Here is a 17,078-nt window from a genome sequence, read left to right on the forward strand (position 1 = left end):
AATCTGATCTGTACACACATCAAGCTGTGCAATATAAAATTAATAGCTCATAGACACTACACTATACGCAGTATACAAGTAATTATCCAGGATGGATTGTTATTGTCTGTACGAGGAGAATAACGACTGAATAGTCCTCCTATTTCGCGACGGCTCTTTAAATTACCAGCACTGAACGCAGATGACAACACCTGCCGCGTTCTTCCATCTTGTGAACATTTAGTAAGCTACATGTGTTATATGTGTTACGTTGCGTGACTGGGAGACATCGCAAGTGTTGCAGTTCTAGGTTAAAAGAAATGGAAGGTATCACATACGTCCCGTCAGATTCAAATGATGAATATTCAGATACGGATAAAATATTATTAGAGGATGTGAGAAAATGGAAGAATTCAGATATTGAAGAAAGTGAGGTTAGTTCAAGTTCTTGAGCTACTCTGTTCAAATCTAAAATGCAGTTTTTTTCGGAATAACAATTTTTTGGTTCCATTTCATTGGGTTATTTAATTCTTGTGTACTATGGCTAAGCATATTTTGGTTTAGTGGGTGACCTAACCTGTGATGTAAAGAACAGTTTGTTTACTTTTACATAATGACTTTGACTTGAATGACGGCTTGAAATGCCCCTCCCAAGCTTTGAAATAAAATGTGATGTGATGTAAGTGAACAGTATTATAAAAACATGTTAACCTGTATATCCCCAGGCCAACTGTCATCAAATTACTATCAGAGGTATTGGAGTTAACCTCACATTTTAATACTTTCTTTTATATGTTATTGAAATTTGAGGCTCTAATCAGGAGAGACATAGGTGAGAAATGGCTGCTGACTTTTGCTTACAAAACTACTACTACTACTACTACTACTATGGCGTAACAGCCCAAAATCGAGCCCTAGCCTCCTCTTACAAAACTACTTGCCGTAAATTTATGACATTGGACTGCCGGTTTTTCTTCCTCTCCGAAGGAAGTTGTGCTACAGATTTTTATCACCCTTAAGAATCCATTGACCTTGACCGGGTTTGAACCTGATAACCATGGGTCCAGTGATGAGCACACTAACCACTAGTCCACCAAGGGCAACCATTTTAGAGATATCTGCAATAATCTTTTTTGACTGGTATGCACCGTGAGTACAGCACAATGCAATCAGTTATGAGCTGTAATGTCATCCCCTGTCCCCCTGTTTAGACACACACTGCACTATAAAACAATAAAAAATATACATCAATTATGCTATTTTAATAGTGGAATTTCTTTGATGTCAAGTGTTAGATCCTGACAGACGAGTCTATTATTGTTGTTGGAGATCTTATCATCACTGATGTTGAATACTAATTGGTCATTGACATTATCATTGAGACCATTCAACTCCCACATTGTCAGTCACAGTAATCAGTTTTATTTGTTTTGCATGCCTTACAAATGATTCATAGTAGATCTGTATCTTAAAAAATGGGACTGGTTCATGGCTTACATTAGTGTTTCTGAGCTAAGAACCAATAGAATTGCCAGTGAAGCATGTGGCTTTGTTTGCATCTGGTTTCAAGTAAGTGTGAATGGATAATATAACATAAAATTAAAGCTGTCCCACTATATGCCATGTAAGTGCTTGGGGGAGAGGTGGTATAGTTCTAACTCATTCTTAACCTTGGCACTATTTAGTGTCACACCCTGTCCACACTTTACCCCTGGGGAAGGATCCAAGTACCCATTGGATAGGAGGCTGGGTGGGCTCCAGAGCTGGTGTGGACACAGAGGCTAGAGGAAAAATCCTCAGTCCTGTCAAATTCCAATCGTCCAGTCCATAGCCAGTCACTATACAGACTGATTTATTGCAGCTCCTCTTAAGCATTTTCAGTTGCAGTAAAACTTATCATTATTTTTAGCAAAGGATTTTGAATTTCTTGTTAGGAAGAAGTATATGGACTTCCCTGTGATGACAGTAGTGATGGAGATGGTGAGAAGATGTCTGACAGTGACATTGAGGGGCAGGATGATGACAGCAATGGCCTGCCAGATGTCAGAGCCTGGGGGCAGAAGAGAAGAAACTTTTATAATACAGACTATGTTGATCAAGATTATGGAGGTATATGATTGCTAAGTATTGTCAGTGCCTCTGAACAGAACACCAATACATTTTTTCATTATATAAATTCAGATTTCTGAGTAATAAACTATGAACAATTTTTAAAATTATTATACACTAGTATTTAATTACTTCTACATGTATTAGCATAACAGTGAAGGATTCCTGTGTACTGAAATTATGATTCAGTATGAAATTAAGAATCTGATGATGTGTAAAGTTGAATGTGACAGTAATATGATTGTGTTGTACTTATTTAAATTCTCATGGATTAAAATGTGTGTAACTTCTGTTTCCAATTCTTTTTCTTGCAGGTTTTGATGAGAAAGATGTTGAAGCTGCAGAACGTGAAGAGGAGGAAGCCAGAGCCATTCAGAAGAGACTGGTGGAACAGCTGGATGAAGGGGACTTCTTACTTGATATGTTTGCAAAGGTATTCTGTGGTAGTTGTCATTATAGTTCACTACACTTTATTTCACTTTATTTCTGTTGTATTCACTAGCTTTACACATTTTTTTCTGAATGTGGTGCCAGAAGAAGTATATTGTTTTAGTTAAATTCTGTGATCTTGAACACAAATAAAGTAATGCAGGTGAGTAATTTGTTTCAAAATCCATTATGTGCAGAAAAATTTCCTGCATACAAACAGCTTTATTATTTGAGATTAAGTTCCTTATGGTGGTGAAATGAAAAGTAATCTGGGTTGTGATGCCATGTAGACTTGTAGGTAGATATTAGTATTTTGGAGAAACATCTTGTTTCTTTCTTTAAGGCTGTTTCTCCACAATTTTGGTATCTGCCTGCAAGTCTACATGGCATTGCAACCCAGATCAACATCGTTATCTTTATCATTATACTGAGTTAGTTATCTTGGGCTCTGCTTAGATGTTTCAAACTGTGTGGTAGACCTGAATGACTTAAATCCATTGTAGAACTTGTATGTCAATGGAACTGTTTAAATCTGTAATTCTTCTGACTTGGAAATATCAATCATTTACTCATCAACAGGTGTCTTTTACCCTTTAATCATAATTGTCAGAGTTGCTTTCATGTTCTATAATCACAAAATAATTGTAACAACTTGAAAGTAACAATAAGCCAATACTATACTTTGCATATCACATCTGAGACCAGAAGTACGTACGGAAACTAATGAAGTAAATATATAATATAAAATAAATTTAAAGAAAGAAAACAAAGGAGTATAAAAGAAATCTGCCAAAGATAGCATCTGTCGGTGAGTACTGAACATTGAGCAGTGTACACTGGTTCTATCCAACAAGAAGCAGCTCAAATTATTGCAAGAACAAAAGATTTTAGGGAACTGGTTTATAGCCATAAGTTTCAACTGCTATGAGTTAACTTGGAAAAATATACTTAGAACAAAATTTTAAACCCAGTTTAATTTGGACAAGAAGGGAAGTAGCTAACCAACATTTACCATTTTTCTTATTTCTTCTAGCTGTCTTTGCCGTAGCTTATTTGACTCCTCACAATGTAACCCTTTATTTGTTAATTAACAATTTCTCATGTTAATTTCATAAGTGCATATCCAACATTGAAGATCATTGTCATCATGTTGGTCCCTTTCTGCCATATGAAATATCAACCTGCAGAACATTGTAAATTGAATATTTTTCTCTCTGTTCAGGAACCCCTCCAGAAAGATAAAGAGGCTGAGGAGGAGGTGATAAAGACAGATCTCAGGAAACTGAGCAAAAGACAGAAATTGGTTCTGCTCCGGAAAGAGAGTCCAGAGTTTTTTGGCCTTGTAGAGGATTTCAAAGGTAATGTTTGTCTGTGGGAAGTTACAATATATAATATTTGCTGATGACACAAGTGTCATAATTTCTAATAAAAATTTTGATGATTTCTGTTCAACATCAAACATAGTTCTGTCTCATATGAGTAAATGGTTTACTGCTAACAAGCTGACCCTAAATCTAGATAAAACGAATATAATAAAATTTATAACAAATAACTCACCACAGCTTGCTTTAAGTATTAGTTATAATGGGAAGTATATACAAGAGTCAATAAACACAAAATTCTTGGTTTGCAAATTGATAATCACCTAAATTGGACAAATCATATTGATAAACTGATACCTAAGTTAAGTGGCGCATGTTATGCAGTTAGATCTCTGTTGCATGTTAGCAACACTGACACACTCAGATCAGTATATTTTGCCTATTTTCACTCTTTAATGAAGTATGGAATAATTTTTTGGGGAAATTCATCAAACAGTAAAAAAATATTCACTTTACAAAAGAAAATTATTAGATTATTGGCTGGTGTAAAACCTAGAAATTCATGTAGAAGTCTATTTAAGAGATTAGAGATCTTAGCTCTACCTTGTGAATACATATTCTTGTTAATGAACTTTATTGTAAATAACCAAGAACTCTTTCAAACTAATTCTGCTATACACCGTGTCAACACAAGGAATAAAAATCAGCTTCATAGACCAATTGCCAACCTCTCATGCTTTCAGAAGAGTGCATATTATGCAGGAATCAAAATTTTCAACAGTCTACCATCAAATCTCACAAGTCTTGTAAATAAGAAGGAGCAATTTAAGGTAGAATTAAAAAGATACTTAATTACACACTCCTTTCCCTCTGTCAATGAATTTATGTTGTTTACAAATAAATGATAATTTTTTCTTGTGTACTAGGTAGATCTATTTGTAGCTTATCATTTCTCTAGGTGAATACTTTGTTTTGTATTATGTGAAATTTATATAATAGTTTGAATTGTACTTTGTAATATGTATTGTATTATTATTATTATGACTTTTTCCACATCCTATTGTCATCTGACTGTCTTATGGATCCATGGAATGTAAATGAATTATTATTATTATTATCATTATTATAATTCAGTAGTGATTAGATGGTTAAGTCATGTATAAGTGTTGTTTGCATTCTTTGCATGTTGTGCAAACATTTAATTCATATAGGGATGATTATGTATGTCTCTTTGCATATTTCATGTTGGACTGATTTTGATGAAATCTGGTATGGGCATTGTGCCAATGGCGGCCTCTCCTGTATAATACTGTTAAGATGCATTTGTGAGAAATAGGATGTAAGGATATGGAGTAGATTCACCTAGCTCAGGATAGGGTCCAATAGCACACAGTTGTAAATATAGTATTGAATCTTCTGGTTCCATAAAGGCTGGGAATTTTTGTAGCAAGCAGCATCTAGCATACATAGATCCACGCCAAAGATAATGCTAGAGTGTCAAGATTTTCTTTGTTTGAAAAAAAGGATTGTATGTAATCCATTATGACCAGTCAGTTGGGGTCAGTTGTTGGAATTAATTTATTACTCTTTTCTTTCCAGCAAATATGACAGAGCTTCAGCAGAAGATTGAGCCCATCCTGAACCTCATCAAGAGTGGGAAGATACCAGCATCACAAGCTGATAGCTATGTTCAAACCAAGTACCATCTTGTGCTGAAGTAAGTTGTGACTGTACACTTATTGCGGTTATTGGTAGCATCTATTTAACCTCTTAAAGTCTGGTGATCCAGTTTGTATATTTAAATTAGCCCATGCATCTGCAAATATATTTTACAGTTATTGTACCAACATTGCATTCTACTTGCTTCTGAAGACTAAGCGAATAGCAGTTCAGTCACATCCAATAGTGCACAGGCTGTACCAATATCGACAGCTGCTCAAACAGCTGAAACCAGTGGATGAGGTAATGACTCCACAGTTAGAGTCCATCTTGGAACTGGTGCATAATGGAGATGAGATCACACCAGTAACCAGCGAGAAGACAAATCATCTGGGAAAGACAAAGTGAGTCAATTGCTGCCATAGTAGCACAATACAAGTGTTCCCTATATTTATCTTTATCTAGTCTCATCTGTCGCAAAATTTACTACATTAGGATGAAATTAAAGACTGCAGCTAATCTATACATACAGCTTACAAATCATTTGATGGAATTGAGGTACTTGAGTACAGCAATGAGGTTCATAATGAAATTATAAAGATTGAGTTTAAAAGAAATTCCAAAAGTGTTTGGTATTATTCAGTTAAGGAAATATTAAACTTCTTTACAAGACTGCTGATATGAAAGTTATATAAAAATAATTTGCTCTTTTTCATATTCTTCTTCTTCCTAGACTATAGGCCTGTAGTGTCAAATGATAGGATGATTAATGAATAATGAATTGGAAAGGATTTGGAAGGAATTGCTCATGTTCTTATTTTGTGTGCTGTCACAAACTTTTTGGAGTGACTGAGAAAATCTTGCAAAACTTCAGTCAGTATAGCTGGTCTTTGGGTCAGAATTTGTACCTAGGACTTTTTGAATATGAAGCAGGAGTGGTATTCATTTGACTGTAGTATTTGGTGATTTTGTGTTGTGAATTATTGTCTCTTACTCAATGGGCAGAGCTTAAATTCCTGGTGCTTCAAAGTAAAGTGTTAAGGAAATTATTTGGACCTAAATGGCAGTGTTATAAATAAGAAATGGATTAAATTAGATACTGTAATGAAAATTATGTGATTTATATGCTTATCCTTACCTTAATTAATTGAAGGAGACACACATTTAGTTGAGTTTGGAAACCAGGACACACTTGCAAAACTTTGAAGGGGGAACTACTTGGAAGACTAAGATGGAGATGGGAAGATATTATCAAAATAAATATTAAAGAAACATTTGATGTGGGTATGAACTGAATTGGTTCAGGATGGGGTCCATATTATATTTGTCATGTTCTATTGATCTGTTATTTCATGCATTGTGTACTCATTTTAGTCTGACCACAGTTTGGTAATAGCTGAGTGTGAGGCGGGTTAGGTTTCGAGATTTTAGATTGGTATTACTAGCAACAATGAAAATGTCAGTTCTTGAGTTCTTGTTATGCCACCTGTACGAATTATCGGTATAGTGAATTTGAATTAAATAGAAATAATTCATTTACATTTGGAAATTATAGTGGATGAGCTGTAAAAATCCTGCATAATCCTTTTTTTGTATCTTTATTTATTTATAGTTTATTTAACAATGCTTTTTCAATAATTCAGACTATATAGCATTGGATGAGAGGATGATAGTGAATAATGAATTGGAAAGGATGTGGAAGGATAATATTGTGGTATAATTTAAGGTACTGTCCTGGTATTTGCCTTGAGGGACTGACAAAATCTACTGAAAACCTCAGTCAAGATAGCCGGTCTCTGAGCCTGGAGTTGAACCTGGTACCTCCTGAATACAGGGCAGGAATGCTAAGCACTCAACGCGACATTCAGTTTTTTGGTATCATGTCTTACAGTAATGAAAGGTTAATGTTTTCCACTAGATCTGTAGCTGTTCTGCCACTGCTTCTTCAACATCAGAATTTTTTTCATTTCCCCAATATTTATATCTTCCTTCCCTTTATGTGCCAGTGGTGGGCCATTATAAAGGAACAGATCAGTACCTGTTAGTTGTAATCATGTTACAGACTGTTTCACTTCATATGTAATTTGTTTTAGAGCGCCTAAGAAGAAACTGCTGAAGTTTCTTTCCCATTTGAAGGAGGAGGCCAACAGTAATGACAGTCTGATCAAACTGCCAGCCAAGGATGCTTTTGCAGAAAAGAATGGCAATGCTGGGTTGAACAGTGATATTTCTGGTAATGCTGTTGTAATTATATTTGCCAAAATAATATTTTAATGCTTATTAATACTCATGAAATATGTGTTAATTTCAGGAGATTAAAAGAAGGCACATGTTAACAGTTTGAAATGTTAACGTTTCATTGACATAACCATTTCACTGCAAGTGACCTGTTTGAGCTGATAGGACAAGTTGTGCTAAGTCTGCCTCCATCAGATTACGTTGTTTAAACAGCATTGCAATGCTTGTACCATTATACTTTGCAGTAAGACCATTATTATGTGATTATATGAAGATTTATGTTTTTGAAATTTTTATGGTAAAAAGTAGTACAAAAAAATCTTCCTTCCATGAAAAATTATTGAGACTATTCAAGCAGAATTATTTCCTGTTAGGGACAAATTATACTACTCTCTTTTTTAATTCACATTGAAAATGTAATGAATAACTGTAACTAGAAGAATTTGTCGACACTGTTGAATTACTTTAAACTGTTGATGTTCTCTCATATTAACTAATCTCATCTAGCTGTGGAGCTGTCTCACAACCTTCCTTCTTGAACAGGTGGAAGTGATTCAGAAGAAACAAAAGATGTAGATGAAGAAATGAAGGAGGATGGGAAGCGAGGAATCACATATCAGATTGCGAAGAACAAGGGCCTGACACCACATCGCAAAAAAGAGCAACGGAACCCACGTGTTAAGCACCGCAATAAGTTCCGTAAAGCCAAGATACGCAGGAAAGGGCAGGTGAGTTGATATTTTTTTATTGTAATGAAACATGTAACATTTAAATTCAAACTTTAGCCAGTAACCCAAGTGTGTGCTCTGTAGCCTACATTTTTCAAAATATAAATCAGAATCTCTTACATGTGGGTTAATTTGTGAACTACAGGTGCGAGAACCTAGAAAAGAAGTTGAAAAATATGGAGGAGAGATTTCGGGAATCAAGATTGGCGTTGTCAAGAGCATCAAGCTGAAGTAGGTGGTGCTTGCAGTATGAAGTAAGGTGATAAAAGCCATAAAATATTAATTCCATAATTTTTGTGATACAAATATACGGTTCAATACAGTTTTTCTTGATGATATGATTATAATACTTGTTTTCACATGTATTCAACTCATTGGCATAAGTACAGAAAAAAGCTGATAATATAACAAAATTCAGGAATATTTGACTCAATGATTGAGCACAACCTTCAATTCTGGAGGTGCCTTGTTCAAATCTAAGTTGGCATAATAAATTTCTGACTTTTCCCCCCAATTCTAAGAATATATTCTGATTAAATCTCAATTAAACCATGACTGCTTCCTTCCATATCACCTCCAACTTTCTCTTTGCACTCATTCTACAATTTCTCACTTTGTCTACATAAACTTTGTAATTGATACATCATTACATATGTGTGGAATCAAAATGTTGTAACCTTTTCATGAAAAATAGTTCTATTTATGAAGGAATGTATGGGTCCTTACAGAGAGAACGTCTGATAAAATTTAACCTAACCTAACACTGGTAAGGAACCTCAAGTCCCATGCCACTAATACAAATGCCTGCTACTGGTCACTTCAGATCCTTACAACTTATTTCTGTATGGCCCATTTGAATATAACTTCATTTTAGTTCCCCAAAGATTTTGTATGTATTTATTTCCCTATCCAGACTTCATGTCCAGCTCATTCCTACCAATACTACTCTTTGGAACAACTACATTTCTGGACTGCAAATGTAATAGCAGTGGCAAGGGATGGCCCATGCTCTCTGTAGTTGTCAGTTGCAATCAATCATTCAATAACATGTAACACAAAGGTTCAGCAGCTACAGGTCTGAGGTAGTAGAATTTGTAAGATTTAAGGTTTTCACAGTGGTGCATCGACCAGACTACATGGCGCGACAACCCAGAAGACAGAAATCTTAGTAGAATTTGGTTATCTTAGGTTAAGTTAGTGACACGCATACACAGATGTCAATGCAGTGTTTAGCAGTTCGGGGGCAGAGTTTGTCAAATTTGGTTATGTTGGTTTCTGTTAGGAATGTGCATCCGCAGATGACCATGCACAATGTTCAGCTGCTAGGGGGGTGAATTAGTAATAGTGCTGTTGGTCAGTGTTATGCAGTTGGTATGCCACCATCAGGTTTCAGGTGTGCTACCAATTTCTTTAAGAAATTGCACAATTACAGATAAAAAAATCAGTTCTTACCTTTCATCATTGATAGTTTTATCCAACATGTGTAATATTTTGTTTTCATATGCCTGCATTCTTATAGGGCAAATATTTTTATGTAGATACATATGTATGGCCATGTATAGTTTTGTACCCCCTTTCCATCAGGTGACATTTTGTGATGTGCTGTTATGCACAATTACAAATCTGGTTTGTATGAACTAGTAAAGTGACAAAGGTTTATTGCACGTTTGTGATATGTATTTAGTGTTTTAAGTTCTGATTTCTTAAAATGGAAGGGGAAGGAAGTAAATGCAAGGTTTTTCACAAGCGAGAAAAATGTTGTATATGAGTCTCAGCAGGCAGAATCAACAATGCATAATACTGGAAAGTGTTGCAAAATGTCAGGAGCGAATGGCAACTGCTTGAGACACAGGACTTTGAATTATACAGTGAACTGCGAGTGAAGCAAAACCATTATTTAATACAAAAAGAATTTTGAGTTTTCAGTCAGCTGGGAAACATCATCACTGCGAAGAAAGAATTGGGTGCAGTAATCTACACCATGTGATATTAATTAGGTCATGATGAATAACTGATCAGCGCCAAAATGTGCATGCTTTTATTTCAATTTTACTTCACATTATCATCTTCATAATTCAATAAATCCCTATACATACACTCAAAGTTACACCAAAATGTCAAAGCAAACTTCATATGCACACACCATTTAACATTTAGAGAGTAGATGGGCAGGGTATATTTGAAGATATTTCAGATGTCATATAAACATTCTATTTTCATCCACTTTCAATTGGTTGCAAGCAGTACCATAAGCTTCCTATCCAAAGAACAGAACATTATTTATCTTAAACCAAAATGAGAACATTCCCTTACTTTAGAATATGAAAATGTATTAAACTCGAATGTCATTAAAAATGCCCTTCCAGGACATACTAAAGTAATTTCACTCTCCCCATCCTTAGAGGGTAAATACACAAAGTTTCACTAAACAATAGCACACTATTTGTTCTGTATTTCATATATTTGACTGAGTGACGTATTTCTGTAAATTTTTCATCTTTTCATTAAGCCAATTTCTTCACACACAGTAGTCAATATGGCAGTGCATTTCCTTCCAAACACTACCAGACTCAAAAATGATTGCATAAAATATATTAATGGAAATCTAAGGAAAATACATACTAGATCAAATTACAAATGTCTACTTTCTAACAGGCAAAACCAAAATTTTATCTTTATTTGCCACTATGAAGTATTTCCACTAATACAAATAAGATTAGGATAGCCTGAACAATGGTATTTTGATAGAAGAAAAGTACACATTTGTAACTTACAAAGTTATAAGAGACGTTATAAAAACTGTGTAGAGGTTCACTAACATGAACATAATTTAGAGATTACAATAGTTCTGTGTCAAAGAGCTCCCACAGAATACCGACATTTTATACAAAATGCTATCAACAAATACAAAAGAACAAGAAAACAGCCCATTCTCATCAAACAATAAAGATGCCAAAGACAGCTGAATCTACCTGCTGTTCTCACTCATTAAGGCCAGTGTCTTGATTTTTGTAGGCCTATGCACAGTAATATCAAAATAACTTGACTCCTAACTTTTAAATGGCAAAGGTTTAATTACTGACATACCTAGAGCAATGACAATAGAAAATTTTGCACAGCTTCTAATATAACTAATATACTGGTATATACTCTAATATGAATAACCTTTAAGTGTATGTACCTCTTTAATATTATTTAGCTGTTTGGCAACAGTTCAGAAACTTAAAACATTTTTCTACCATTTTATGTGTTAGAGTGCAAGGTGTACTCTTCATAAACCAACAACTTGACTCCTGATCATTAATTCTTGAGCATACTACATATTTATGAAGTTTGGTCATAATCATTTATGAACTTATTTCCTTGCATTGACTATCTGAACAAATTCTGGTTTCAATGAAGCACCTCCAACAAGAAATCCATCAATGTCAGGTTCCTTGCTTAGTTCTACACAATTGGCCCCTGTTACAGAGCCACCATATACTATGCGAGTTTCACTGGCAACTTTATCTGATACATTCTTGCTAAGCCATTCTCTCAGTTTCTTGTGAACCTCTTGGGCCTGAAATAAAGGGAAATGCATTTAAATTTCAGTTTTTTACTTGCTGCACAACATCCTGTCAAATTTGACCCACATATGTAAATTGTCCTTGTGGCCTTTTTCTGTCCATTTACAGATACAATACACTTACAAAAATAGTAACTTCCTTTAACTTTTATTACATGTAAATAGAGGATTTAAACCCCATATTACATGGCTGCCAGCCAGACCACATCTCTGGATTGATTGTTTTAGTGGTATGAAAGGAACATTACCAGCTGGATCTAGTGTACGTTGTGTCACACAGATGATAAAGATTAATGTGTCCTGCAACTCTGTGGGGTCTTGTATATAATTTTTTAATTCTAATTGGCACTCTGCTATCACATTTCTGTCTCAGTAGCTTGACCACTACATCTCTCAGTCTCCCTCTCTCTTTGATGGTCTGCATTTCAGCTGTTAGTTATAATATACAGTTAAATTTTTACATCTCTTGCATGTTTATGATACATGTTTATTGACAAAGATTTATCTTCCCTTTTTAATTTTATTATTGTTATTATACTTTAATTTCAACAATATCACAAATTTAAACCATTTTTAACTTTCCCCCCCTAATTTTACTGCACCTTCCAACCAATTTACTGAGCACAAAAAGTACACCTAATGCCCTTTTCAGTATGAATCTGACATTTTTTCCAAAAGCACCAAACATTGCAACTGAGTGCTTCATATTCAGGAGGTCCCAAGTTCAAATCTCAGTATAAAGACCAGCTATTCTGACAGATTTATATAGTTTTCCTAGGGCACTCCATGTAAATTCTGGCATAGTAACTTAAATTAGGCCACTACCAGTTCCTTCCATATTATTTTCAATTCATTTCATTATCACATTATCATTTGATGCTACATAATCTGAGCTATTGAAAACATAAATAATAATAATAATAATAATAATAATGATGATGATAATAATAATAATAATAATTTCTCCAAACCCTTATCTGTTTCACTACGTGCTCTGAATTTGTCCCAGAGACACTCTTCCAAATCTACGTTCAAAAACACCACAAGTGACATTCACCACCATGAAAAAGTCAAGTGGAAGAAAATTAAGTTGTGAAACCATAAAACATATTAATGGTAATGTGGTTCAGATCTCGGTTATGGCACCTTCTAGTCATTACCTATCACAATCCTCATTTCTACCACCATGAAAACCTCAAATCTCATATGTTAACAGGGAAAAAAGAAAACAAGATACTTCAACTCATCTATTAACACAGTACTTACCTGTTGTGGGGTTGCAGTTTTTCCTGTACCAATGGCCCACACTGGTTCATATGCTATCACAACTTTGCTCCAGTCCTTGACCTTATCTGCAACTGCTTTAGTTTGACGAAACACCACCTCTTCAGTCTTACCTCCCTCACGCTCTTCCAGCTTCTCCCCAATGCAAGCAACTACATGCAAATCAGATTCCAGCGCATGGGCCACCTTTTCTGCAACCATCTGATGACACAGATCAAATATCCTTTAATAGCAACAAGAGAAATTAGAGATATTTTTCAATACTAAATGTTGGGCTTATGTTTCAATTACACAGTATGTCAAACTTTGTGGGTTTATTAATCAAACAGTTTTAAGAAACAGAAGTCCTATTAACATGGTTCAATGCAGAAAGGTTAAGGAGTCATGGTAGTCTGAAAGTAAGATAGAGATGCAGCAGAAATAAGAGGTTTTTTTATAACAAATTCAATGTGAAGTTGAAGTAATGTTATTTAATAATGACATGGTACAACAAGTGTTCAATGTCTACTTGTGACTTGAAGGCACGTTCTGTTGAACTAGACAGCAGTACTTCACAGCAATGGCCCACTTCCAAACACTGTGAACAATCTTTTAACATTATTAAATAACACTACTTTAGTTTCATGCTGCAATTATTGTGACATTTTTCACTAAAACCTCTTACTTCTTATATGGCTTTGCCTTATTTTCAAACTACCATAATTTCTAAACTTCTCAAATTGAAAAAATCTTCTTCTTCTTCTACATACCGCCAGAAAGAAAGCCCTGTATGGATAACATATACCCTGGGAAGACCTTATAACTTCTATGTGGTAAATGGGAAACATCTCCAGATATGGTGGATTTGTCTCAAAACACTGAATATCTGTAGACCAACAGACAACACAATTTCTAGTGGCTCTAGGACTCTAAGAAAACAGGGAAATCTGTGAGGATGATGATGTGGGTTTAGATCAGGGGTTGTCAACCTGGTCCCTACCGCCCACTAGTGGGCGATTCAAGCTTTCATGGTGGGTGGTGGGGATTTTTGTCCGTTGTTACAAATTTTGTTCTTCTTCCATATATCGAATACATTGCTAAAAACTTCGCGAGTTTGACTTTTTAAAATATGGTTTTGCAATTTACTTTGGAATTCCATCTCTAAACTTTGAATATAGATAATAATTCACCGGACACTTCTCAAAGTATACTCGTGGACGAGGGAGCAATAAATGAGTTCCGTAGCCAAAGGCACGAGTTTAGTGCGCATAACGACGGCGGGGCTTACCACCGGCCATCACTCAGTCTTCGAGCTGTACCTCTTTCATGGTGGTGGGCAGTACGTGCGGCACCGGTGGGCGGTAGGTATAAACGGTTGATGACCCATGGTTTAGATGCTATGTACACTTATAGGTAGATGACATTTTGCAGAAACATTCTGTGTCCATCTTCTACCTACAAGCCTGCATAGCATCAAAACCCAAAACATCATCACCATAGAGGGAAGATGTGTGGAAACCTGCTAGTGGCAGTCACACCACTGCATTACCTGGTTCACAATGTTCATATGCAGTACGGACTTAATGAAACTTAAAATTCAAACATTGAATAATTTATTAAATATGTAGGGAGAACATGGTACATAGTCCAAACTGCATTGATGATGATATTATATATGACTGGGATAAAGAAGCCACTTCAAACATCAAGGAGACATAGGAAGATGTTAAAATGGGTCTTTGGGAAACAGATTATGAGGAAGGCAGGTGGGTGGAACTGGTGCAGTATTGCATTCAGTGACAAGCTTTCACATTCATAGAGTTGGATCTTTAGGTGTTAGTGTCAGAAGGTTGTGATGAGAATTCAAGTGTATGAACTTACATCATCATTCTCACCAAAAATATGCCTTCTTTCTGAATGTCCCAGAATAACCCACTTCACACCAATATCAGAGATCATGGGTGGGCTAATTTCACCTGCAAACCAAAGAAACATTAAATCCCATAAACCATAATTTTATCCACACAAGTTTCTGAGGTGAACAGAAGGAAATGAAAATACTTCACTGAAAATTATTTTATACACATAACATGACTTGGCAAGACTTAAGTTGTTCCTGTGCAGAACTCTATCACAGGGACCCTTCCGTAGTATGACAATCTGCAAGTGCAGCATGCTTCCTACTGCCACAATGTAATAACACTAAAGTATTTCTGAGTCAAAAATCTCCAGGACAAGAATAAAGCAAGGAATTTTTATGATGCTCTCTCATGATTTACAAATGTATGAATTTCTGTAGCATCCCATGGAGTTTTCTTCTACAGCAGGTGTAATGGGAATAACTAAACATGTCACAAAATCAAGTTCTACAATTATCGAGCCGTGGAGAATTAGCCCAGTAGATTTATACATACCAGTAAATGCTCCTTTTGGAACTTTGTAGCAATTTTGGGCAGATGCTGATACATTTGGTGGGAGTATATTTTTTGTGTATTCTAAATAGATGGCCGGCACACCAACGACAACCTCTGAAAGAGAAAACACGGTATTATGTTTCTCTAATTCAAAAAAAGATACATTTTCAAACTGAATTCGGCGAGCCTTACCAACAGCAGGATCCAGAGGTCCGGCATTTAGAAACTTTATAATTTCATCGATTGTCTTCTTGTCTCCGTTCATTTTCCAGTTACCACCAACCCAGAATTTTCGACTCATGTTTATTATTTCACTGAATTTGTTCACCTGGTCTGAAAATCAAACTGACTTTATACTGCAACCAAACAACCCTGCTCTACAGAGAACCTAGAAATGAGTTTTGACCTTCACAAGGACATCTTCCTAAATACCCAATACAAATTCCGTACCGTACTTTGAATAACGAAATAACGTTTCATTGCAGCATCTTAGCATCCTTTATTCTTTGATCCTTACATCGACCCATTGTATAGCGGGAATTTCGAATCAACAGATTCGAAATTTACGTTTATTTCAAAGCATATTAAATGCTGAGAACCCGCTTACACAAGTGATGCTATTAGAAACATTGTTGCTGTAAGAGACTTCATAAAATTTGTTACTAAGCACAAGACATATCCTAGATTAAATACAGGTTTTGAAGAAAAATTAATTGTGTAAGTTGAAACAAACAAATTCCTTGGCTTACAAGTCGACAGTACCTTAAATTGGAAGAAACACATTGAGTATATTATTCCCAAACTAAGCTCTGCATGCTTTGCCATGAGAACAGTCGTACCACTCATGACAATAGATACTTTAAAGCTAGTTTACTTTGCATACTTTCACTCTGTATTGTCATATGGATTAATCTTTTGGGGAAATTCAACAGACAGTAATAAAGTTTTTTACATGCAAAAGAAAATAATTAGAATAATGGCCGGTGTCAAAAGCAGGGTATCTTGTAGAAAATTATTTCGTAAATTTAATATACTTTCACTTGCAAGTGAATTTATACTCTGCTTTCTATCATTTGTGGTGGAAAACATGGATAAATTTAAAAGAAATACAGATGTACATAATTTAAATACAAGACGTAAACATGATCTATATGTGCCAAATGCTAACTTTACTAAATATCAGAAAGGAGTGTACTATACAGGTATCAAGTTGTTTAATAATCTTCCACCAACAATTAAAAGTCTAAATTATGATATAAAGGTATTCAAGCCTGCATTGAAAGATTACCTCCTTACTCACTCCTTCTATTCTGTAGATGATTTCATCTCTGCTAAAAAATTTTAAGCTTTATATCCATAATCTACGTAT

The 17,078-nt window shown here is 35.2% G+C and overlaps 2 protein-coding genes across 2 annotated transcripts; one reads left to right on the forward strand and one right to left on the reverse strand.

Moving 5' to 3' along the window:
- Positions 1 to 146: 146 nt before the first annotated feature.
- Sas10 (UTP3 small subunit processome component Sas10) lies at positions 147 to 8,978 on the forward strand. Its single transcript, XM_022074486.2, has 9 exons — positions 147 to 413; positions 1,914 to 2,088; positions 2,403 to 2,521; positions 3,740 to 3,875; positions 5,439 to 5,556; positions 5,675 to 5,902; positions 7,592 to 7,731; positions 8,280 to 8,464; positions 8,610 to 8,978. The coding sequence occupies exons 1-9, from the start codon at positions 300 to 302 to the stop codon at positions 8,697 to 8,699; spliced, it is 1,305 nt and encodes a 434-aa protein (XP_021930178.1). The 5' UTR covers positions 147 to 299; the 3' UTR covers positions 8,700 to 8,978.
- Positions 8,979 to 10,488: 1,510 nt separating this feature from the next.
- On the reverse strand, positions 10,489 to 16,172 carry Tpi (triose phosphate isomerase). Its single transcript, XM_022074488.2, has 5 exons — positions 15,902 to 16,172; positions 15,710 to 15,823; positions 15,177 to 15,271; positions 13,299 to 13,517; positions 10,489 to 12,026 (listed from the first exon to the last, which is right to left on the reverse strand). The coding sequence occupies exons 1-5, from the start codon at positions 16,008 to 16,010 to the stop codon at positions 11,820 to 11,822; spliced, it is 744 nt and encodes a 247-aa protein (XP_021930180.2). The 5' UTR covers positions 16,011 to 16,172; the 3' UTR covers positions 10,489 to 11,819.
- Positions 16,173 to 17,078: the final 906 nt, after the last annotated feature.

The sequence above is a fragment of the Zootermopsis nevadensis genome, unplaced genomic scaffold, assembly GCF_977971745.1.
Source record: "Zootermopsis nevadensis isolate Lab colony 2312 unplaced genomic scaffold, Znev_1.0 Znev_ptg000061l, whole genome shotgun sequence".
Taxonomy (NCBI): Eukaryota; Metazoa; Arthropoda; class Insecta; order Blattodea; family Termopsidae; genus Zootermopsis; species Zootermopsis nevadensis.